The sequence below is a fragment of the Talpa europaea genome (genome assembly GCF_964194135.1).
Source record: "Talpa europaea genome assembly, chromosome: 12".
In the NCBI taxonomy this organism is placed as follows: Eukaryota; Metazoa; Chordata; class Mammalia; order Eulipotyphla; family Talpidae; genus Talpa; species Talpa europaea.
This window is the reverse complement of record NC_140079.1, coordinates 12,593,810-12,619,183: the sequence shown is the minus strand read 5'-3', so window position 1 is coordinate 12,619,183 and position 25,374 is coordinate 12,593,810. Positions and strand designations below refer to the sequence as shown.

Sequence of the window (25,374 nt, the reverse complement as noted above, 5' to 3'; positions counted from 1 at the left end):
CCTGAGGAATGTTGAGGTGGGCTAAGAATAATTCCAAAGTCTAGCAACCTCTTCTTTTTCTTCCCGTAGTAGGACCTAAGCTTTATTTTACTAACCCAAGGCAGCCCCTTTATGAATCATGCAGTGAAATACTTGATACTCCTGTTGTTAGAGCATCATCCAGTTCCCCAACCTGACTGGCCTGACCCTCATGCAGTGGGTGAGGGTCTGGCCAGGAGAGGGGAAGGCGGGGAGTAGGCAAAATGGCTTTGCTACTACAGCCTGTATTTCCCTGTGGTTGCTTGTTACTGTATCATTCATAACCAGTGGCAGGCCCTCTGACTGGATCTTGAGGTATTAAATATGTAAGACTGAATTTAGGGAGTAATTACCTGGATAAGTCACTTCGAATAAAACCTTACTTGCCATAAATTTTAGGTCCTTGGAAACACTGTACCTGAATCATCCAGTTAGTTCTAGGTCTGCCACTTAGAAAAGAAAAAAAAAAAATTAATTCTAGCAAAAGAAGAAAATCTGTTCACAAGAAGGAATTCCCACATGTATAAATATTTAAATGGAAACAGCTATGAAATGTTTAAGAATTCTGTTGCCCTTTTTCTGCCTTTATATAATCTCTTCAAATACTGGCTTTCCTTGCAGCTCAGTTTGAGGTCTGCCCTGCCTGTGAGATAGAGCAGAACCTACTGTATGCTATTCGGGGCTATAAATGAGATAATCCTGGCCTGCCCGTAGCACAGGGCCGGGTACATGATAAACAATATACCTGTTAGCTGCAGTTGATGAAGCGGGTGGTGTGAAGCTGTTTCTCACATGTTGTGGTCAACATTTAATCTCCTTATTCTCTGACCAGAACAAAAACCAAACCCCCTTTTTGGCACTTACTGTCTTATTTCCATAGTGAGACTGTCAGCTCCTTCATGGGAAAGCACAGGCCATAGAAAACTTACCACATTGGATTGAAAATTGTCATTTGCTTGCTCTCAAGCCAAGTGGTCTTCATTTTGAATTTGTTTTCCTCCACAGAAAATGAAAACATTAGCAGAAAGGAGAAGGAGCGCCCCATCTCTGATCCTGGACAAAGCCCTGCAGAAACGGCCTAGCACCAAGTAAGTGAAAAGCTGCGTGTCATGCACTTGGTGTGTGCTATGTTTTTTTTTTTTTCCAAGATTTATTTATTTATGCATACAAGAGCTGGTGTATAGGCCAGAGATGTGGGGGGGTAAGAAGATTCACCAGAGACAGAGTGGGGAGCAGAACAGGCAGACTGACTGAAATACACTGCTGAGGGGAGCAGCAGGCGAGACAGGAGAGGTCTGCAGCACGAGCTCGATCCCTGGCCAGCCAGGGAGCAACCCCCATGGCACAGCAGACCTCTCCTGTCTCGCCTGCTGCTCCCCTCAGCAGCGTGGGGTTCGTGTTTCTACTAGCACAAGAATTCTCTGTTTAATAATAGGAAATATGACTTCTGAGGTAATAGGGCCTATTTATGTGAACTCGAAAGCATTTTAGAGCCTGGTGTGCATGTCAAGTGCTTTAAAATTGAATCAGAAGTGAATCTCAGGGGCCTCCCCGATGGCGCAGTGGTTGAGCGCTGGGTTGCGAAGCTGCCGGCGACCTCTGTGGCGCCGGTTCGATCCCCGGCCACCGGAGGAGGGTCCCACATGGCGCGCAGACCTCTCCTGCCGCCCACTGCTCCCCTCAGCAGTGTACCTCGGTCCCTCTGCCTGCTCTGCTCCCCGCTCTGGCTCTGGTGAATTCTCTCACCCTCCCGCGCTTCTGACTGTACCCAGTGCATGTCTAAACAAACAAATAAAAATAAATAAATAAATAAATAAAGCATGCCTCTATTAAAAAAAAAAAAAAAGAATACATCTAAAAAAAAAAAAAAAAGAAGTGAATCTCAGAATACATAGTATACAAAAGTGCAGGTTCCACATTTTGTTAGTTCATTTATAGAAACAAATAGGAATCAAAATACTGACAAGGAAGTGGTTTTAACCACCCTGCTTGTTTAGCTGTATACAGAACTTTGCTTATTTATTATCATGAGGTGATGCCTGTGTGTGGTTAGGGTAATTTTTTACCAAGTTTAGATATGAACATGGATAACCACATTAAGAATATTAAAAATGAAATACTGATTCCCACTAGGCATTATTGGTTAAAGTAATTAGTGACATTTGATAAGCTAAACAACTAAGCTAAACGAATAAGCTAAACAACTGTTGAAATGGCCATTTCTTCTGTTGAGGATAAATAGTATTTCAGTGGACATCTTAAGAAAATCATTCATAAAAATTGAACGGCTATCCAATCACTAATTTTTTCATTAACTTTTTTTTCTAAGATTTATTTATGCATACAAGAGCTGCACAGGCCAGAGGTGTTCGGGGTGAGAGGATTCACCAGAGACAGAGTGGGGAACAGAACAGGCAGACTGACCAAACTATACTGCTGAGGGGGGAGCAGCAGGCAAGTCGGGAGAGGTCTGCTGTGCCATGTGGGTTGTTTCCTGGCTGGCCCAGAATCGAACTCCTGCTGCACTGGTTGCAGATTGCCTCATAGGTTGCATCGTAACCCCTTGTGCCACCCGGGAGACCCTCGTTCATTAACTTTTAAATGACATTTCACACTCTATGGAAATTTTATGTCCCAAAAAGTCCTGGGATGACTGCTCCCCAACTGTGAATCCTTCTATGTAAAGTGAGTTCCTTATCACCTTTATTTAAAGTGAGGATCTATCTGATGTTTCTGTGAATGATGTGCTAACTTACTGTGTGAAGGCATGGCATTTTCTTCTGTGCCAAAACCAAATTATATAGCCAAATTCCAGTTATTGAAACTTTCAAAATACTTGGGTGGCTCTCTTCCCAGTTTCAGCAAGTTCCCAGTCTCAGGTAACCCCCCTGCCTACCCCTCAAAGACACAAGCCTCAGTCGGTCAGGAAATACAAATTACTTTTAATAGATGCCTAATCAAAACTGAATCCGGAACATATTCTTCTGCCAAGTAAATAATACAGTAATACATTTCAGTGCCATGTATAACTGACTTGGATTATTCGCATTAGTGAGGACAAAAGAGTTTGTCCACAGTTTGACCTTGACTGTCTAGAGAACTTGGAAAAGTGATTTTTAGGAAAGGCAGAATTGCCAGTACAACCATCTTTAATGCTACATATGTAAAAGAAGCTTTATTATCCACTTTCTATAAAACAGATAAACTTGTAGGTAAAATTTTATATTGGAAACATCTGGGTTGGATGTGTGTTACGGTTTTTGATTTAAACTGGCCTCTCGATCAGAAACTTTAGCCTGAGGTCACAGGTCATTAGTTGTGTCCCTTCTTCAAGTAAATAGTACAGTAATACATTTCAGTGCCATGTACAACTGAGTGAGAGCCGCTAATGTATGTGGGCACTGAAGTTCACATAGATCTGTGGTTCTCCACCCAGGCTTGGTAACTTCCAGGGGTGGAGGCACTTTTTAATCTTACGGAGCAGTTGAGTTTGTCTCAGTGATGTAGTGGACGCTTGGCAGCTCTGCTAGCTAGCATGTAATGCCCAGGACACATAGCAATGAATTGCAGGGTTCCTGCATAGCTTTTGCAGGCTTTGTGTATGGTGTATTTGTGAAGGGAAAAAAAATCTTTATATATATGCCTATAACCTAACTCAGTATAAATATAAACTCTTTATCTACTTTTAATAGTATTTCTTTTTGTTGATATTTTTTATTGAGATACCATTGGTTAACATCGTCATTAGTATTTTGGAAATACAGGATCCCCCCCTTCAGATGTAGCTGCCATAGTGCCCCCACAACTTAAGCACCCCTAGTCTCCACCACAGTCCACTGTGCTCCCCTAACCCTTCCCCCTCTGGATACCTCAGTTCTGTCATCAGCTTTCAAGAGCTAGTTTTTAAGTTTGACTTCATCTGACCCTTAGTTTGGTTTCTTTATGTTCTACTTATAAGTGACACCATCTGGTGTCTCTCTTTCTCCTTCTGGCTTAATGCATTTAGCTGTATATCTTTATATAGTTTTAATGAACACTTAATTTTCCAGAAGGTAGCTACCTTGAAGATCAAGAGGTAATTGTGCTTGGTGCCATTTGGAGCCATTTCAGAAAGTCAGTCTCCTTCACCTTCCTGTACTTGCTGCATGGAAAGGTTTCTTATTATCCTGCTTCTCCAATATAGGAATTTAGTAATTTAGTACAGCAGTTTCTGATTTCTGGCCCTCCTTTAAGTAGCCAGTACATGAGAGACTTCCCCTGTCCACTGGCATTTCTGAAGTCCTGCCTAGGGACAAAGGGAGAATCATTTTCTACAAAATATTCCAAGATATTGGTAGGAAGTTATTTCACGCAGCAAAATGCCACAAATGCTCATGCATGTGGTCTGGAAATAACCACATATATTGGCTTTCTCATGGTATTTCTCTGGTTTACTTAAGGACGAACTCAAGTCATACGAACTTCCCCTCGGAAGACAGTTTGCATTGATGTGGCATTTAGCCCACCTCGTAGAAATCATATAAAAATGTACCCACTTTGGTTTTAAGTTCAGTTGGTATTCACCTGTCTGTCTCCACCCTCACCTCCAAGTTAATTTACTGTGTGTGCGTCATTTGCAAGACTTTGCGCTGTGCACATGACATGTGTTGCCTTCTAAATCTCCACTTACTGTCGCTTAGAGAAGAGCGACGCCAGTGGAGCATGTGTCGAGGCAGGGATGCGCGTGTGGAATGCAGCTGTCCATCCCAGCTCTCCCTGTGACCGTGGATAAAGCACCTTAGCTCTGAGTCTCTGTGCTTCCCTCTGTACAATTTGAATCTAACGCCTGCATCATAGACTATAAAATGAGGAAATAAGTGAAAATGCCTACCCTGACGTAGTTATTGCTAGTTGCCCATTTCCATCCCTTCAGTATATTTCACCCTGACGCTTAAACCTCCTCCCTCATCTGGCAAAGTCAGATTTGTTACTGAAGAGACCTACTTTATCATCAGAACATTGTATGGCTAGAAGTAGCTGTTTGAGCCTGGCCCATTATATAAGGGAAGTGGAGAGTCGAGAACTTTCTCTAGGTCACACAGTTGATTCTAATGTTAAAAAAATTCTAATGGAATTTTCTTTGCATTACACAAGAAAAAAGAGCATATATAAGAGGTGTCTAAGAGCATGAACTCTGGAGCCAGGTTCAACTCTTGAAACTGCCTCCTTGCTAACTGTGATCTGGGAAGTTTATAAGCCAGAGGTGATAATAAAGCCTACCTCATAATGTTCTAGGAAGACTAAATGGGTCTCATATGTTAAGCCCTTAATCTAGTCTCTAGCACATAATTGGTGCTGTGTATGCAAAGATTATTATTACCACCAGTAGCTGCAATAGTAACAGCAGAAGCAGAAGTCTGCACCATCCTGGTAGAGCAGATGGGAAATAAGAAAGAGGAAAGACACAGTCTGGACACCAGCTAGACTCTAACATAAAATTCGTTTCGTGTATTTCTAAGTCTGGCCTGCAGCAAGATTGGCCCTTAACATTTTGGTTTTATTCTTTATAGACCCAGACAACTCTTTATTTAATATATTTTATTTTATATAATTCTTACATCATTTTTCATTTTTGCACAATGTATCCATTTTTATTTTGGTTATATTCCCCATACAGCTCCACCCCTCACCCCCTTATTGTGACCCAAATCCCTCCTCCCCCTCGTAGTATGTCTCTGGTTTATAGTTGCTTGTTGATTTTGAATTTTCTTTATTTTAATTAGTCTTTTTCCTGGTCCCTTATTTAGGTTTTCTAAATTCCTGCTATGAATGAGACCATCCGGTATTTTTCTTTTTCTTTCTGGCTTATTTCACTGAGCATGATCCCTTCCAGCGCCATCCATGTTGCTGCAAATGGCATGTGTTTATCTTTTTTGAATGCTGAGTAATATTCTATGGTGTGTATGTACCACATCTGCTTGATCCAGTCATCTATTTTTGGGCATTTGGGTTGTTTCCATAGCTTAGCTATTGTAAATAGTGCTGTGATAAACATAGGGGTGCAGGTGCCCTTTTGAATTAATGTTTCTGTGTCCTTTGGGTAAATAACTAGGAGTGCAATTGCTGGATCATATGCAAGCTCTGTCTTTAGCAGTTCTCCATGGTGGCTGGACCATTTTGCACTCCCACCAGCAGTGCAGAAGAGTTCCTTTTCCTCCACATCCTCGCCAACATTTGTTGTTGCTAGTTTTTTTAATATGTGCCATTCTCACTGGTGTCAGATGGTATCTCATGGTAGTTTTGATTTGCATTTCCCTGATTACAAGTGATGTTGAACATTTTTTCATATGCCTGTTGGCCATTTGCATTTCCTCTTCAGAGAAGTTTCTTTTTAGCTCTTCTGCCCATTTTTTGACTGGATTATTTACTTTGTTTTGGTTGAGTCTCATCAGCTCTTTGTAGATTTTTGTCATCAGTCCTTTATCATTAGTGTTGTGTGCAAAAATGTTCTCCCAGTCGGTGGGGTTTGTCTTTATTTTGGTTATTGTCTCTTTTGCTGTGCAGAAGCTCTTTAATTTGATGTAGTCCCAGCTGTTTATCTTTGCCTTCACTATCACTGCTTTGGGTGATGTGTCTGTGAAGTTGTTTTGAGGTGCATGTCATGTAGTGTTTCACCTATATTTCCTTCTATATATTTTATGTTTTCAGGCCTTATGCCAGACAACACTTAAGGTGTCTCTAGGCAGAAGTTTGAAGTAGCCCACAGTTACTCTGGGAAGTAAGGACTGAGACATGGAGGGTGGACCCGGTCTGCTTGTCCACTTGAGATGAAGAAACTCTAGCAGACTCTTTGGTGTCTAATCTGTGAGTCAAGATTAGATGCATCCAGAATAACTGGTTTGGATAAGGAGACACACACCAAGAGAAACACACACACGCTCACACCACCTTACTCATTGTGCTCTACAAATTCTTCATCATTCCATCTTTTAACTGTGGTTTTAGCATAATAGTGACTCTAAAGTGAATATTCACCTACCACACTTTCCAAGCAAGGAGTGTGTGTGTACTCCAAAGTCACTTACTGAGGACTGTGGTCACACCTACTTTCACGACAATAAAAAATTTTCTCTGCCTGTGATAATTTGGATATGGAAACTGGAAGGAGCCGGATAACCTCACAAGACCATCCTCATGTTGAGACTCAGACAGCTGTTGTGACAGTTTGATGTAATTTAAAGGAACAGTCAGTTTAAAAGAGAAGTCACTAGGCTTTCTTGGGCAGTTGTGTAGACCTCCTGTGCTTAGATGCAGTCCTCTGACACAAGTCTTTTATATCAAAATAAGTTGGAGAAGAATTGTTAAAAATCTTTATACCTTTTCAAGATCACAAAGCTCTGTCCACATGTGTCTTAGAGCAGCCTGTGCTATGTGCTATTCATCAGCTGCCTGCTGAGCACGCCCTCAGCCCTGCACAAGGCCGGAGGCCGTGGATCTGGACACCATGTTCATGGGCCTGGGGGTTTCCATTGAGATACCCACGGGTGGCTCTGGGTGTGTGCCGAGAACACAAAGTCAAAATTTAATTCATAAGGGTTGCCAGCAGCCTGCAAGATCAGCTCTTGCCTTGTGAAGACGTTTCCCAAAGCTGTGAAATTCAAGTGTAGGGGAAAGAGGCGACTGCTCTGTAAGACAGCAAAGTGGGCTTTTTTTTTTTTTCACCCAAACAGAAAAAAAGGTCCCCCAGGCTCACCTCTCACTTTTTATTCTTTTCCAACTACTTTCAGTGTTCTTAAAAATTATCCAGTGCCCCTGTTCCTGGGCAGTACACTGTTTTCCTATGGTCTGATACTTGTCCGGAGCATGCGCAGATACTGGAAGGAAATCTTAGGGAGATTGCATTAAGTCTCTCAACTCTCCAGTAGACTTCAACAGGGTCAAAGTAATTTCCTTTTGCACTTACAGAACACTGCAACGTCTCATTTCTTCATTCCAGCTATAGCCTAATTTGCTAATTGCAGTTATGATTCAGTTTTCTCTTTCATCCAGACACCACGGAATCACTGCCATGTAGTGAGTGTTTATTTGCCCTGCGGCTGCCCCCCAGGACTAGCAGGCTGTCCTGCAGCATCCTTACTGCACTGGGCTAGAAGCCACCTTGCCCCACATAGCTTGAAAGCTCTTGACTTTTCCTTGGAGCCTTAGAAGAAGGACTTAAGGAGGAAGCAGGAGAGTAACTCCTTACTATTGGAAAACTTCTTGCTGTTGAAGTAAAGACCATATGCAGCGTGGAGTCTGATTGGCTTAAGCTACTCCCTTTTGGGGTAGTCTGTCATGCAGTAGTAGTTAACCAATACACAGATTTCTTCGAGTTATGAGACTGACTTTCCAAATATTTCCCTCATGTACCTTTTATATATCCCTATAGCTAGAGGTGGGAAGGTGGAAACAGACTGTTCCCATTTGCAAATGAAGACACTCATTTCCCAGATCATATAATTAATTGTTTGGAAAGGGGCCAGGCGACATTCTTTCTTCCCGTCAACAACTTGATTGAGATGCAGTTCCTACCTTGTAATTCACCCATGGGAAGTGCAGTCCAGCGGGCTTTAGTCTGCTCACAGCTGTGCAGTCATCTCCACCCACTTAGAGCATCTTCATCCCCCTGAGAAACCTGTAGCCATTGGCCACCATCTGCTGTGCCCCTCGGAACCCCGTCTCCAGCTCTAAACAGCCACTCGTCTCTTTTCTGTGTCCACAATGTTCTCTTCTGAGCACCTCAAATACATGCAATTATGCACGGTGGGGTCTTCTGTGATGGCTTCTTTTGGTCACCAAAATGACTTCAAGGTTCATCTATGTTGTCACTTGTTGCAGCACTTCATTCCTTTTAATGACCAAATAATATTCCATCGCTGGAATAGACACTTTGCTCGCTCACTCACCGTGTGATGGGCATTTGGGTGGTCGCCCCCTTTGGCCACCATGAGTGCTGTAGCTGCGAGCCTTCGTGTGTGAGTGTCCGTGTGGACACATGCCTCCTTTCTCCTGGACACGTTCCTAGGAGCAGGGTTGTTGGATCTGCTGAGATCTCTGTAGCTTTTTGAGGAACTGCCAAACTATTTTCCACAGCAGCTGCACCAGTCTATATTCTCTCCAGCTACGTATGAAGTCTCTAATTTCTCCACACCCTCCTGGACACTGGCTAGATGGTCTCCTCCTTACTCGGCTAGTGTGAAGCCGTGTCTCTGTGGTTCGCATTTGATGTCCCTCATGAGGTTGAGCATTTTTCATGTATTTACTTGCCATTCATGTATCTCTTGGGAGGAATTTTCTATTTAGCATTTAGAGCATTTTTAATTGAGTTATTTGTCTTTTTAAGAACGTGTTATAAGAGTTCTCTACATGTTGCCAAAATGTATTCATGTGGGTATGTGCCAAAATACAGGGTCACCGCACGGATGTTGAAGCTTTGAGGCCCCCAAAGCACTTGAGCCCGAAACACTTGGATGATTCACGTCTCTCAGGCTTCAGTTGTCAGCTGTATTTTGTGTATGTGGCTCTGGTTTGATCATTTTTTCAATGACAATATTGCTTCTATTTTTTGAGAAAAATAATTTCTACAGGTTGAATCCAAGTATGGCCCGATGGTGGGTTTCTGTGTTGCTTATGCCATAAATTAACTTTAGTTAAGGGAATTTTTTTGTGTGTATGGTTTTCCCAACATCTATTTTTGTTCATTTTATTAAAAACAGTTATATACAATTATAAAGCTTATATACATGGAACTTTGAAAAATGGAAGAGAGTACAAATTTTGGTCTGTATTCCTAGATATCAACCTTGACTCCTTTTTCTGTCATTTGGCCTCATAGTTTATATATTTTATGACTGAGTCATCAACATGATTGTGTAGGACACTATAAGGCAAAAACATTCCCTCCTTACTGTGTTAGTACCCTGCTTACAATGTGCTGACATGTTGAAAATAAATTTCTGTAAATTTGCTTGAATTTCTAACAGAAGGAAGTTGAATAAAGGCGCACTATGTTTTTGAGTGTTGTAACAAGATGTATTTATTTCTGACCTCTCAGCCTTTCCCTACAAAACTGTGTCATTTATTCAAAGACAGCCCGTAAGTAAGCAGGTACTCCTGCTTCTCCATACCTGCCTTTGAGGAGCTCACAGCCTAGTAGAGGAGAAAAAACCACATCAGACATAAATGTCTGTCATATTAATATGTGTTGTATGTATTACATATACATAATAGTGGTATAAGTGCCAAAATGTTGGTAGATGCAGCAGAACAAAGCATCTGCTGTAGGACAGGAGAGAAGACTCCATAGAGGTGGCTCTGTCTGTGCTGGGTTTTGGTGGGTGAGGAGTTCTGCAGAAGAGGAGATGGTGATGTAATCTAGCAATGAGAATTTAAGCTGGAGCTCAAACCTTGTAGGACAGAGTGACAGGAGGTGAGGCTGGTAAGTGGATAAGGATCAGACTAGACCGGCAATGGCCTTTCTCCAACTCAGGGCTTTAGGTTTCTAAGCAGTAGGGAAATAATCTGAGTTGCTGTGGCCTAACTGTATTTTTGAAGGAAAGCTCTACCAAAGAATTGACTGGAAGAGAAATTGTCAAGGCAAGTAGAGAGAACACTTAGGAGACAGCTGAAAAGAATTCATGGAACTGGTGATCAAAATCTGAAAGTATGTAGTGAAGGGGGGAGTTTAGAGATACTTTGGAGAAAGAATTAATTTAGATGTAAGGAAGTCAGACAAGTCGATAATGTGGTGTCTAACTTTTGAAGACTGGATCAAGGGTGATGATATTCACAGATTGACTAATTGAGAAGATGAGCAAGTTTTGAACAGGGTAAATTTTGAGGTGTAGGAAAAAGTGTTAGAATTAACAATACCAGTACAAGCTGTAGTTTAAGTTGAGTCCTCACCATGTGCCCCGAGTCAAGTATTTGCTGTGACTTTGCCATTTTGCAGATAAGGATACTTAACCTTATACATTTAAAATAATTTACCTTAGGTCTTACAATTATTAAGTAATGGGTTTGAAATTTAAATCCTCTTCTCTCTGACTCTAAACTTTGTGACCTTATGCAATATACAAAGTGCCTCATTAAATTGAATTGAATTTGGGGCATTTCTTGTAAGATAAAGGACATTCTGACACACTGTCTAGTGTTGCTCCATCTGCACAGATCAGAGACTATCTCTTTAAATGAAAATGATGGGGCCTCCCCGGTGGCGCAGGCTCTTCAGCGCCGGTTCGATCCCCGGCTGCTCCCCGGTCACCAGAGGAGGGTCCCACATGGCGCACAGACCTCTCCTGCCGCCCGCTGCTCCCCTCAGCAGTGTACTTCATCAGTCTGCCTGCTCTGCTCCCCGCTCTGGCTCTGGTGAATTCTCTCACCCTCCCGCGCTTCTGACTGTACCCAGTGCTTGTATAAATAAATAAATAAACAAACAAACAAATAAATAAATCTTTAAAAAAATAAATGAAAATGATAGCATGGTTCTGAAACGAGTCTGCCAGTTAAGTCTTGACTTTTATCTCCACTCAGAGAGGCTAAAAATTCCTATAAATTACATTGCCTAGTGGAAATCTTAATTCTTTTAGTTTTGGTTATTTTCTAGCATAATGTTGTAGATTGAAATGTTAGATGCTTTATGTTACTTTGTTTTCATTTTTGCCATAATTTTAAATGTTTATATGTTTATGGCCTGTGCCAGAGAATATGGTTGTATAGTATCTGATGTTTAGATTTTTGTCTAGGATTTGACAGTCAGCTTCTTAAGACCATTGCGTGTGTTTGAAAAGTAAATTACTGGTTATGCGGACAATACCCTTCTTGATGTTTTCTGTTCTCTCACTGGCTGAAAGCCTTGCGGAATGTTTCCACAAGTGGAAATCTAAATTTTTTGTTACTTTATTTCCTGCTTTCTGTGTTTTGAGCCTGTGTTTTCAGGTTCCTAAAGTTCAAAACTTGTGTCTCTTTGTATTGTATCTTTTACCAAAGGGGAAACCTCTTCTTTGGCTCAGCAGCATGTTTTTGTGATACTCCTTTATTAGATATATCAGAAGTTTCTTCCTCTTTTTTGCCATAGGAGTGCTCCATTGTGTGACTATCCCACAGCTAGCTCTTTCCCTCATGTATTCATCGGTCCTTGAGTTGCTTGTTGTTTGAGATTATTATGAAGAGAGCTGCTGGGAACATTGGTGTGTAGGTCTTTATGGAGGCCTGTGTTTTCACTCTGTTAAGTGAATACCTAAGAGTTGAATTACTGGGTCATATACAGTAATAAGTGTTTGACTTCAAAGTAAACTGCCAGAGTGTTTTCAAAGTGGTTTAGCATTGTCTCCACCCACCAGTAATGTATGAATTTCCATTTACTCCACATCCCTGCCAAAACTTAGTAAATGACAGTTGAAAAATGTGTAGCCATTATTCTGGGGGGTGTGTGGTGGTTCTTGCAGTTTTTGTTTGTGTTTTTCTGAGGGCCAGTGATGGCACACGTCATTTCATGTAGTTATCGCCCGTTGATATATTTCCCTTTGATTGTTTTCAGTTCTTTGTCCATTCCTTTATTGTAAATGTAAGGAGTTGAAAGAGTTCTTTACTTTTTGAAGTGTTTTTCCTTGTGTTAAATCTGACTTAGCGTGTTTGTCTTATATCACTTAGGCATTGTGTGCCCATTAAATATTTGAATACTTGGAAGTCTCAGAAACATTCTCTAGTGTTTTCTTCTCTTGGGCCTGTGATCTCATTTGATTTAACATTTGTATATGTTATAATGGAATGGTTGAGGTTTATTTATTATTCTGTGGGGATAACCAGGCATTGCAGTCCCTGTAATTGAAAAGATTTTCTTTTCCCAATTGGATGGGGGAGAAAAAGACATATGTTTTCATTCTGAAATCTTTGTTAGAAATCTGTGGGCGGCCTCTCTGTAGATCTGTTTCTAGACTCAACTGCGCTCCATCTATCTGTATGTCTGTCCATACCAACCTCATAGTATCTCGGTTACTGAGCTTTCTAATAAATCTTCCATGGTGTGTCTTGACATTATGACTGGCTTCTTACTGCATGTTCCATTTGCTCATTGCTAATATGTAGCAATTTAGTTGATTTTTTGTTTATTGATCTTTAATCTCGTGATCTTGCTAAATTCCCTACTAGCTTTTTAAAAATCTCTGTCTGCTTTAATGTCAACCTCTCAGGATATGCTATACACATATTCATTTTCTCTGTGTTTGGTTTTTATTTCCTTTTCTCACCTTAGTGCACTAGCAGGATCCTGCCCATGTACTGTTAAATGGAAGTGGTGGAGCAGACATCCTTTTTTTTGTTCCTCATCTTAAACAGGGACATTGCATTTTTTGCCATGAAGTATGATATTACCTATAGGGTTTTTCTGTAGATGTCTTTGTTCCCAGGTTTTTTGAATGTTTTAGCATGAATGACTATTGACTTTTGTCCATTGCTTTTCTTCCGCCTTTGAAATGATCGTGTGTTGATATTTTCTTTTTTGAATCTTAGTATGGTAATATAAATATTAAATAAACTTTATAGTTTAAAATCAATTGACATTCACAGAAAACTTGCAGCAATAGTGGAGTTCCTGCATACCCCTCCTCCAGTCTTACAATGCTAAGGTGCATTTGTTATAGCTGTTGACCCAATATTGAAACATTGTTATTCACTAACTGCCATACTTTATGCAGATTTCCTTAGTTTTCACCTCGTGTCCTTTTCTGTCCCAGGATCCCATCCAGGATGCCAGGTTAGAGTTAGTCATTGTATCTCCTTAGGTGCCTTTTGTTGTGAACGTGTCTCAGCCTCCTTGTTTCTGGTGACCTTGACGGTTGTATTGGTAGACAGTTTAGAAGTATTTGGTAAGATTTCCTTCAGTTTGGGTTTGTCTGATGTTTCTATGGTGAGAAAGGGCTCACGGGTTTATGAAGTATTTTTAGTCTGTGTACACAAGGGGGGGATCTGCCTGCTTTGTCTGGTTATGGCATCTGGGTAAGAGTGACTGCATAAAATGAATCGGGGAATATTGCCACCTCCTCCTGAGAGGAGGAATTTATAGTATTTAGTTTATTCCTTTTCTTCTTGAGTCAGTTTTGGCAATTTGTGCCTTTCAAAGAATGTGTCCATTTTATCCCACTTGATAATCACCACAAAGTTGGGTGTAATATTCCTTTATAACATTTTTAATGTCTGACAGAACTGCAGTGATAGTCCTTTTATGCTTGGTATAGGTGATTCTGAAGTCTTCTAGTCAAGTTAGAGGCTTTTCAATTTTCTTTTCAAAGAACTGGCTTTCAGTTTTGTTGTTTCTCCCTCTTGGTATTCACTTCCTATGTCATTTATTAAAGGAGCTTTAGTGCAGTGTAATTATGTATAATAAAGTACACGCATTTAAAATGTGCAGTTGGATGAGTTTTAACATATCATGCATCCTGAAACTATCATTGCAGTCAAGATAATCTATATTTCCTTAACCATTACACGTTTCCCCACATGACTTTGTAATCCTCTTTCCTTCACTCCCAGCTTCTCAGATAGTCAGCGACCTGCATGTTGTCACTGTAGGTTAGTTTGCATTTCTGAGAATTTTATATAAATATGACGTTACTTTTTATGGCTGAATAGTATTCTACTATGTGGGCATACTACGATCATACCTCTTTACTTTCTGGTAGACAATAGGATTTTTCCCAGTTTTGTGATTAAAAATAAAGCCACTTCATACATCCAGTGTTTGTGTTTCCCTGATGACTAATGGATTTGGGTATGATTTTTGTGAGTTTAGTCGGCATCCATATGTGACCATTAGTCAAGTGTCAGTTCCTATCTCTTGTTCAGTTTTTATTGGGCTGGTTGTTCTGCTGTTGAGGTTTAAATATTCCTTATATATTTCAGAAATGGGCTTACATAGTAGCTGGCAATTTAACTTTAATTTAATTAAAATTAAATACTATAAACTCAGTGCCTTAGTCACATTAGTGACATGGATGAAGAGTGACTACCTAGTGGTCAGTGAGAGGGAAAATAAATTCATAATCTCTGAAAACCCTGTGGCAGTACCATTCTACCAGTAAACCTCTCTTTGAGTACGTTATGTGAATATTTTTTTCCTGGCGTATCACTCGTCTTTCATTCATATTACAAGTGAAAGAGCCAAGTTTTAAATGTAATGAAATCTATTATTTTTCCCCTTTACACTTTTGTACATTCTGTTCGCTATTAAAAGAAATTTTTTTTGTAGCTCCAAGATCAAGTTTTCATTTTATTGGAATTTTTATAGTTTCAGAGTTCACATTTAGGGCTGTGATTCTTTTTTTTTATTATTTAAATTTTATTTTTATATTCCCCTTACAACCCCCTTATTTTGACCCAACCCCTCCTTTCCCCGCCCCCCACCCGCCATAGATTGTCTCTGGTTCATAGTTGTTTGTTGATTTTGATATTGTCTTTCTTATAGTTATTCATTTTCCTGGTCCCTTATTTAAGTTTTCTAGATTCCTGCTATGAGTGAGACCATCCGGGATTTTTCTTTTTCTATCTGGCTTATTTCACTGAGCATGATCCCTTCTAGCGCCATCCATGTAGCTGCAAATTGCACTTGTTTATCTTTTTTGAATGCTGATTTGAGCTAGTTTTTGCATATTGTCTGATGTCAGGACCGGTAATTCATTTATCTTTATTGAAAATGGGTATCCAGTTGTTGCAGCGCCATTTTGGAAAGGATTATCCTCTCACTATTTAATTGTTTTGTAACAAATCTGCCAAATAAGCATTTGGCTGTACAAATGTTCGCTTTTTTATTCTGTTCTTGACACTAGGACGGCATTCTCTTGATAACTGTAGCTTCAAAATAGACCCTTCAACTTTGTTCTTATTTTTCAAAATTGTTTCAGTATTATGTCCTATAAAATTTCCTTATTCTTTGTCTTGTTGTGTCTGTCTAATATGTCTCTCTAGTTCTGTTATTATTTGTCTTAATTTTTGAATTCCTTTCAGCCAGTTTACCTTTTGACTACTGAATTCAGGTTTACATTGAGAATGATTATTGAGACTTAAGTACTAATTGCCATTTTGGGTTCTTTTTAATTTGGCTTTGATTTTTTAGTTTGACTTTTAAGTCTTTTATGTTTTGTTTAGGTTCCATTTCCATTGTCTTTATGTGTTACTTCTATTAATTTTTGTTTGGTGGTTCTGCTGAGTTTAGTAAATAATGAGCTGTTTGTATGACCTATTGGACAGCCTGGTCTCTGACTCTTTCTGATGGAATAAGAACATGATCTTCCTCCTTCATGTTAAATGATTTAGATGTCTGTTATCTATATGAAGCTATTGTTCTGTTGCATTATAATAGCCCCTTTAATCTTTATCTGTGGCTTGGCACTGTTAAATTCTTTTGGCTTTTGCCTTTCAGTGAAGCTCCTTACCCTTCCTTATGTCTTGAATGTTATTCTTGCAGGGTAAAGGATTCTGGGCCGGAAATCTTTTTAAGTATTTTGGTATCTCCTACTAATCCCTTCATGCTTGTAATGTTTCTACTGAAAAGTCCGTTGACTGTCTGATATGTGTTCCCTTATGGGTTATTCTCTTTTCTCCTGATATTTTTAGTATGCTGTCCTTATCATTGCCTTTTAACAGCTGTATGATAATGAGACTTGGTGCATGTCTGTCTGGTATTATTGGAAATCTTTGGACCTCTTGAACCACAACATCAGGTTCATTTCCCAGACTGAGCTAGTTTTCACATTATTTCTTTGAATTTTCTACTCCTTTCTCTTCTCTTTCTGGTACCCCTATGATACAGATATTATTTCTCTTTAGATTATTCCAAAGGGCCCTTATACTATTTGCATTTTTTTAATTTTTTCTCTGTTATTCCTTTTATGAGTTCTCTGTTTTTTCAAGCTCATTGATTTTCTGTTGCTTTCAGTGTCAACAACGTTGTCTGTATTGAGGTCCTCTGTTGTATTTTTTAATTTGGTTATAGTATTTCTTCTAACTGTAACTGACTCACTTTCTTTTCTTGGTCTTTGTCTTGTTTCTGTTTCATGTCCTCCATTGTTGTTGTTACCTCTTTTATTTATTTTTTTTTGAGCCCTGTAAGTGCCATTATAACTGTTGTCTTGAACTTGATGTTCTGTAGTTCTGTTGGATCGAGCCTCCACTTGTGTTATTTGCTCCAGAGTTCTGGTATATTCTTCAGCCTTCATTCTCAGTGTTTGTAATAGGAACAGACTTGCAGACTGTTGTTTTTGCACCTGTTGAAGTAATGGAGACTGGTACTGGCTAGGGGTAGTAGGTGAAAAAGGACCAGGGTGGTAGGGGACCAAGGGGCCCCCTCCAGCAAGTGTCAGGGACTCAAGCTTCCCACTGTGCTGTGGTTGCCAGAGTTGTGTGTGGGGTCCACAGTGACACACACCCCCACGATCTAGGCCAGCTGCTCGATCTTACTGTCTTAGAATCTTGTGTCCTTTTGTAGGCTATTTTTGAGCACTAGATGCACTGGGAGTTGTTCTCCTTTCCTTTCTGGCACAAAAACTTACCATAGGGTACTTGCTCCTGTTACTAACAGGTGCTTAAACTCTGGTTTCTATGCAAGTGTCCATGTGTTTTAGCCCTGAGGTGTGGGATGTCAGGTGTTTCGAATAGCCCAACCTTGGCGTTGAATAATAGCTTCTTCTCTGAGAAGATACAGGTTACCTGACCTGTCTCTCCAGGCTGGTTCAGACTTAGGCTCGATCCATTAATCCTCACTCTGCAGCCCTACCCCTGCAGCTCTCCAACAGTGTACCCCTGTCCTGGGCACCAACTGTGTGCACCCCCTTATCCAGTGCAGAGCTGGGTCTCAGACTTCTCGGTGTTGGTGTGTGCCCCTGAGTCAGCCACTGCTGGGGGCTCTGTCTTGAGGGCTGTGCTGCTCCAGTACCACCATAAACAGCGTGTGCGATGTCGTCCATTCTTCCTGCAGGGGGTTGGGCAGTTGGAGGGAGGTGTACCTGGTGCCTTCACTGCATCACCTTCTTGCCAGACTCCTGTTTGGCTAATTTTATTTTTATAATTTTGTAAGATTTTGTTTTGTAATTATGTAAATATTTACACAAGACAGGTTTAAGCTCTTGAAACAAGGTGCATTCAAAGTTCAGTTTTTTGTCTCAACCTTTTTAGTACTCTTTGTCATGAGTATTTTTAAAAATTCCAATTTTTATATAAGTAGATATGTGTGTGTATATATATATATATATATGTATGTGCATATATGTATATATGCACTTACCCTCTTTAATAATAATACACTGTCCTTTCTACCCTGCATTTTTAAAATAACTATCTGTATCATCACTCTGTACTAGTGTACAGAAATAATTTTCTTCCCATTTTATAGTAGAGCTTCTTGGAAATCCATCATTTATATGTAACACAGTTTATTCAACTAATCCCTCACTGGTGAGTGATTATTTTCATTCATTTGTTATAAATGTTGTAGTGAAAACCTGGTACATGACAGCAGGGAGATGGCCACACACAGTTTTGCTTTCCCCTTATAAAGGTTGTACCATTTCCTTCCTTACCAGAAGAGAGTCCCTATCTCTGCCGCAACCTTAATAATAACACGGTACATTGATGGGATATGGATCAGGTGGTTTTCGTTTAAGCTTCTGTTAGTGCGAAGTAAAACTTACAGTTTCAATTACAAGTTATTCCAGATAAATGGAAACTAAATAAAACTATATTTGCTATGAAAACATAATCAGAAGTGCCTGACATAAAAATTTGTTGGTAAAATGTAGAAATATAAAGTCTATAATTTATATTTCTACTTAGTAAATGTTAAATTATTAAATCCCTGTGTCATTTTTAAAGTATAATTTGAATATGTTAATGATGAGTATCACTGGATTTTTTTTTTAGTTTTCATTTATTTTTTATTTTTTTATTTAAATTTTATTTTTATATTCCCCATACAATTACAACCCCCTTTTTTTGACCCCAAGCCCTCCTTTCCCCGCCCCCACCCCCCATAGAGTGTCTCTGGTTCATAGTTGTTTGTTGATTTTGATATTTTCTTTCTTATAGTTATTCTTTTTCCTGGTCCCTTATTTAAGTTTTCTAGATTCCTGCTATGAGTGAGACCATCTGATATTTTTCTTTTTCTTTCTGGCTTATTTCGCTGAGCATGATCCCTTCCAGCGCCATCCATGTTGCTGCAAATTGCATGTGTTTATCTTTTTTGAAAGCTGAGTAATATTCCATGGTGTATATGTCCCACATCTTCTTGATCCAGTCATCTATTTTTGGGCATTTGGGTTGTTTCCAAAGCTTAGCTATTGTAAATAGTGCTGCTATAAACATAGGGGTGCAGGTGCTCTTTGGAATGGATGTTTCTGTGTCCTTTGGGTAAATACCTAGGAGTGGAATTGCTGGATCATATGGAAGCTCTATGTTTAGTAGGTCCAGAAATCTCCACACAGCTCTCCATAGTGGTTGGACCAGTTTGCACTCCCACCAGCAGTGCAGGAGAGTTACTTTTCCTCCACATCCTTGCCAACATTTGTTGTTGCTAGTTTTTTTAATATATGCCAAGATGCTATTCCCCTTGCAATTAGAAAGTAACATCATTGCATACTTCTGGCACCAGCCAGAGTTGATGCTGCGGCACTTGCAGCATCAGACTCTTCCTTGGGCAAGAGCCTGAATTTTGGGTGATCTTTAATTTCAGTAGCTATCATTTTTGTGTGCTGGTTATCTGCTAAGTACTTTGAAATAAATTTCTTTGTTTTAAATTCTACAGTGCTATGAGATGAGCCAGGTATTCTTAATTATCCACTTGCCGGTAAGGAGATTTTAGATTCCAGGAGCTTAAATGTTAAGGTGCACAACTAGTAAATGACAAAGCCAGTATTTATGTGTTTTAATTAATTTTTAATTGATGCGATGTTGGGATATCCCACCATGTATAAATGCGATAGTGTAACCACCACCAAATCACCCCTAGTCCACCCCATTGTGTGTCCATTGTGTGTCCTGCCCTCTTTGTCCTCACCCTTCCCCCAACCTCTCCTTACCTTGGTGCTTCAGTTCTGTAGTCAGCTACCAAGGGTTAGTTTTCATGCTTGTCTTTATCTGATTCTTTGTTCAGTCACTTTATATCCCATGTTAGTGACACCATCCAGTGGATCAAGAAGGTGTGGTATATACACACTGTGGATTATTATTCAGCAATCAAAGTCAGGGCAAAGCCAGTATTTAAATCCTAGTCTGTCTGACTCTAGAACCAGTATGATTGACAAAACCCCTTATAGAAAGAACAGGCGGACTGAGACATAGAACTTCAAACTTAGTATAAAAGGGCTTAAAATTCAGGTAGGAACCTGGGGATACAGGAGTAAGTAGTCGTGTTGCTTTACTGCATGACTTTATTTTTTTTTCCTGAATTTTTTTTTTTTTAAGATTTATCTATTTATTTATACAAGCACTGGGTACAGTCAGAAGTGCTGGAGGGTGAGAGAATTCACCAGAGCCAGAGCGGGGAGCAGAGCAGGCAGAAGGACCGAAGTACACTGCTGAGGGGAGCAGCGGGCGGCAGGAGAGGTCTGCGCGCCATGTGGGACCCTCCTCCGGTGGCCGGGGAGCAGCCGGGGATCAAACCAGCACTGCAAAGGCTGCGGGCAGCTTCACAACCCAGCGCTCAACTGCTGTGCCACCGGGGAGGCCCTGTGCTGCATGACTTTATAAGGCAGAATTCCCTGGTCTTTAAAAGCAGAATCATACCTAAACTGTTCTAAAAGATGAGAAGCTGTACTATTTTAAAGAATTCACTTCTTGGGAAAAGTTTGTTTCTGTTCTAGAAGTAGAATTGTGTTGTAAAGTTACATATAGCTGATGCATAGTTGTGGTTACAACACTAACATCAAGTTAATAGTAAGACAAATATTTAAACGATTCCAGATAGTATGTTTATTGGTGGAGGTGAGGAAAGGAGGGAAGAGGAAAGAAATGTGTCTGCGTCGAAAGGAAAGAGAGTCATTTACCACTCCATGGAGCATTGCTCCAAAGCCATGCTGACAAATAGTCTCTGCTGCAATGACAAAATGTTTAGCAGAAGCTACTAGATGGCTGGAGACTGCTGTACTGAGCTGTGCAACTTTGAAGGACAACTGCAAATTCAAGGGAAATTCTCTTGGTTTCATCTACTAGATAGTTCTTCGTGCTACTAAGCAAATGTAGAATCTTGAAATCATGGAGTTTTTGGATTAGAGGGACTTTTCCAAAATAATAATAAGGGTCTTTCCCTGAGCTGTTTAGTTTATGAACGAGAGAGATTGAGCACCCAAGGGCTGCACACGTGGGAATGCTGGAACTAGAACCAGGCTGAGATTGGTTGGGGAAAAAGTGATGGATAGGAATAGTGCTTCTTGTTTCCTCTGGCACTGAAATCATGCAGCTAGAAATGTGGGTCACTTCTTTAGTTCTGGAAGCAATGAGCTTTGGGGGAAAGCTCAGGATCTTCATCCTTAGAGGCCTGAGAATGTCCATTCCTCCCAGTGCAGGAGGTAGGATAGAGCTGCTGATAGTGGGCTTGGGTCAGTTGGCTCTGGGCTCCCAGGACCTAAGGAAAACAACATGGAGAAAGCTGACCTGCTGGCACTCCCCACCTGTCCCAAGGTAAGCCTCAGCATCACTCCCTTTCCAAAGCTAGTGGAAGAACAATTCACCGCCTCCTTCCTGCAGTCCAGCCTTACCCTGTCAGTGTTTATCCACTTGTCCCTCAGCCTCACAGCTCTATAAGCCAGTGCCAGTGGCCTCTTCTGACACACACTTGGGGTGACTAGAAGGAGCACCCCTCTGAAAACAACAGCCTTTTGAGGGCAGTAGTTCTGGGGTTAGGAACACCAGCATCACCAAGGAACATGCTAGAAATGCTACTATAGGTCCTCCCTCTGTGCACTCCAGAGTTTCAGCGGTCAGGCCCAGCATTCTGTGTTTAAATAAGTTCTACAAGTGGCTCACACACAGGCTAAAATTTGAAAACCACTCTCCTCAGGCTCTGAAGCCTCACTCTCAGAATTGACTAAGCCTTAGCCACACAGCATAGCTCAGGGAATGAGATTAGGTAATTTGGGTGACTCCTTAGCTAGATACTAGGAGGAAAACTTCCAGGCCACTGGAGGTTTACTAAGACTCTGGAGGAAACTCTTGCAGGCTCTAGTAGTCCGAGACACAAACAGTAAACAACAGCCTGAGTTTGGGATGTTGGAGTCACGGGCAGAGGAGGAATGAAGATGCGGCCAGTGTTAGGCCCGTGTTGCTCTCCACTGAGTTCTGTGAACCTGGGTTGAGCTCTGCTCTGTAATAACAATGGTTTTTCAGCACGTACCATTTTTATCTGCTTTCCCTCCCACACAGAGACAGTGAAATAGATGAAATTAGTAGTTCTTCCTGCTTGCCAGGCATAAATTGTTACTTGCTGTTTCCAGTAGGAGGGACTCTCTCCCGAGCTCCTTTTAAATATGTATTCTAGTTTTTGTGAAAAATAGGCGATAGGAACTGCACTATCTAAAGGAAGAAGAGGATCACACTTAGGCCATGGGGAGGCAATTGCTCTCCTAAAGCGAGTGGCCTACTGGGCTTCTCCAGGTTTCTACACAAGTCCCTGATGGCCAGTGCTGTGGTGGCCGCTGCCCTCGGCTGAATGTTGAGAAGCAGTGCTGCCGGCGGCAGCAGCCACCACAGGTGGCACATGCATGTGCCCCCTCTGCTCAGCTGGGGCCTCAGAGATTCTCTCCTGGAGCCCCCACCTCCCTGAGAGGTTAGCACTGGCTCTTGCACAGGACAGCTGCCCCAGGCAGTGCAGAGGACTCAGCCAGCTGCCCAGTCCAGTCTCCAAGTACCTGATAAGGCTCAAACTCAGATCTGTCTGACTCCAAATGGATGCTTTTAATCCTCCCCACCCGCCCTGCCCTACGCAGTCACCTGTATGGCTGAAGTCTCTGATATACTGAGGTTAAAGAGAGCAACACACAAGCCAAACCCAGCTCAGCAACTAAATTAACTCATGCTCTGACACTAATGTCCCCACCCAAGAAGAAACAAACCCATTTCCTCACAGCACATTCAACAGCAAGGGAAAACCTGCTGTTTGGAGATAGAGCCGTCAGCCAGCCTGAGAGATGAACTAGATGTGGGAACTGTAAGACGGGAATTTAAAGCTTGTGTGACTAATGATGTAAAAAGTGGGCAAGGTGGACACATGGGGAAGATGGAAACTAGGAAAGAGTCCAGTGGAAATCTTGGCCGTAAACCTGTGATAGCAAAGGTGAAGAATTCTGTCAGTGGGCTTATCTGCAGATTTGACACAGCTGAAGAAAAAAAAAAATGTTGACGATGAACAGAAATTTTCCAAAGTGAAACCTAAAGAAAAATACTGTGAAGCAGCCTGGAGCTGCAGAGCATGAGATGATCTAACATACATGCAATTGGAACCCCAGAGGGAAAAGAGCGAAGAAAATGGGACAAAGAAATACTGGAAGATATGATGACGAAGAATTTTACAGCATTGACGAGGGAGCTCGGAGGAGCTGCAGCTTCTCCTGTGTTAGTAGAGGAGGAGGTGCCCAGGCAGGGAGGATGGTGGGGGTGCTCCACTGGGCATCTGGTGCCTGCCGCCCCAGCTGCATGGGACATGTCTCCCCGGTGCCCACTGTTCTCGCCTCCGTGGTGACACAACACTCCGGGCCCAAGTGTAGCTACTGGAATTGCCCCTTGTGCCAGCATCATGGCTCAGACAGGCTGGGGGGGGCCACCGAGGCAGGTCCCAGCACTGCATTTCTCCAGGCGTGTTCAGTGTAAACAGGGACCATCACTCCTGGCAGGTGTTCAGTGGAGAGGCAAGGGGCAGGAGGAAGATGTGCTTTCTTCCTTGACTGAACACACGGCAAAGGAAAAGCTCTGGAAAAAGGGAAGTGAAGACACCTCATTGGCAGGTGTCCTGATATTACACATTACACCGTCACAGCCACACAGGCTGCAGAAGAGGCCAGGGAGGCGCTTTTCTGGACTTTTGGACATAGGTCGTAAGGTCCCCGCTTCCATGGAATTGACCTCCTAGTGGGGGGAGGTGGGTACAAAACACACAAACAGATGAGAGTCGTGGAAACTGGTGTCATGAATGAGAAAACAAAACGGGGCATTTAGAGAAAGTGTCAGGAGGGCCATCGGCCTTCCCGGGTAGGGACCCTATTCACATGCCCTGACCGTGTCGGAGAACCGCTGGGCCCCACAGGAGATAAAAACAATACATGCCAATAGGAAATACCATTTGCAAAGTAGATGTTCTCTCCTCCCTTTCTCCCGGTCACCTCAGTGCCAACCCCAAGGGACTGCTGCTTCTCAGCAAGGACAGCCGCCTCCTGGTCTCTGCCCAGTGCTGCCGGCCTCTCCAGAGACCGCCGGCTGCCTGCCGCACCTGACAGGAGAGAGGGTGGTCCTCAGCATTCCTTCAGCTAATGTTTATTCCCTGTCGCAGCTACCACAGAGAAGAAAGCAGCAAACAAAACAGATAAAAACCCTCATAGCGCTTGCCTCGATGTCCTAGAACAGAACACACTGATCCTACGGGTTATTGACAAGCCTGCCGGTCCCCCTCCCAGTTTTATTACTAGAAATTAATTGAAGCTGGAATTAAATCTTATTTCCATTGAGTAATAGTGTGGGCTTCTTTTCTCTACAAGACAGAGCTTTTGGCTGTCACCACCTTGTTGAAAATGGCCCGCTCCATGTTATTGCGTGTGCTCTTGGGCTGGTGTCGCTAGATTCTGGGCTCCATGGAGGCAGGGAACCTGATCTGTTGGGCTGTGAAGCTCTGCCTCAAAAAGAGAAGATGCCTTCCCAACTTGCCTTTCTCTTTCCAAAGGCTAAGTCCTTCGCTTCCCGGTTATAAAAAGGAGACCCGAGTCTAGGCAACTGCAATGCTGTGAGTTGAACTCTGTTTTTGTGGAACACTAGCTCTCCCCGTAGGCAGCAGGAGCTGAGGGCCACGGAGAGTCTCTTTCTGAAGAACGCGAGGAGTAAAACTTCCATTTGGAGTTTGTTTTCTGCTTCAAGATTTATTCTCAAATCATCTCCAAACCCCCAGATTCAGAAAAGTCTGGAGTTAGTTTCTAAGACAAACCTATTGGAAATGATAGAGAAGGTAGGCCACTTTCCCCTTCCCCTCTCTGCCCAGGGTACCCCGCCTCCCCGTCCCCTGGGGATACCCCTTTCGTGCTGGCTGAATGTTGAGGGCCAGCCCTGAGCGCTGGAGTCGGCTCCATCAGCGAGAGTCGGCGCTCCCTGCCCTGG

General features: G+C 41.8%; 1 protein-coding gene across 1 annotated transcript in view; it reads left to right on the top strand.

The window, feature by feature from the left end:
• Positions 1 to 25,374, top strand: part of ARHGAP20 (Rho GTPase activating protein 20) — a gene marked incomplete at both ends in the record, with an annotated part of 89,274 nt that overhangs the window by 20,881 nt on the left and 43,019 nt on the right. The window contains one exon of the mRNA XM_084249812.1: positions 1,024 to 1,106. Within this exon, the coding sequence (XP_084105938.1) occupies positions 1,024 to 1,106 (83 nt within the window). The remainder of the gene's footprint in view (positions 1 to 1,023; positions 1,107 to 25,374) is intronic.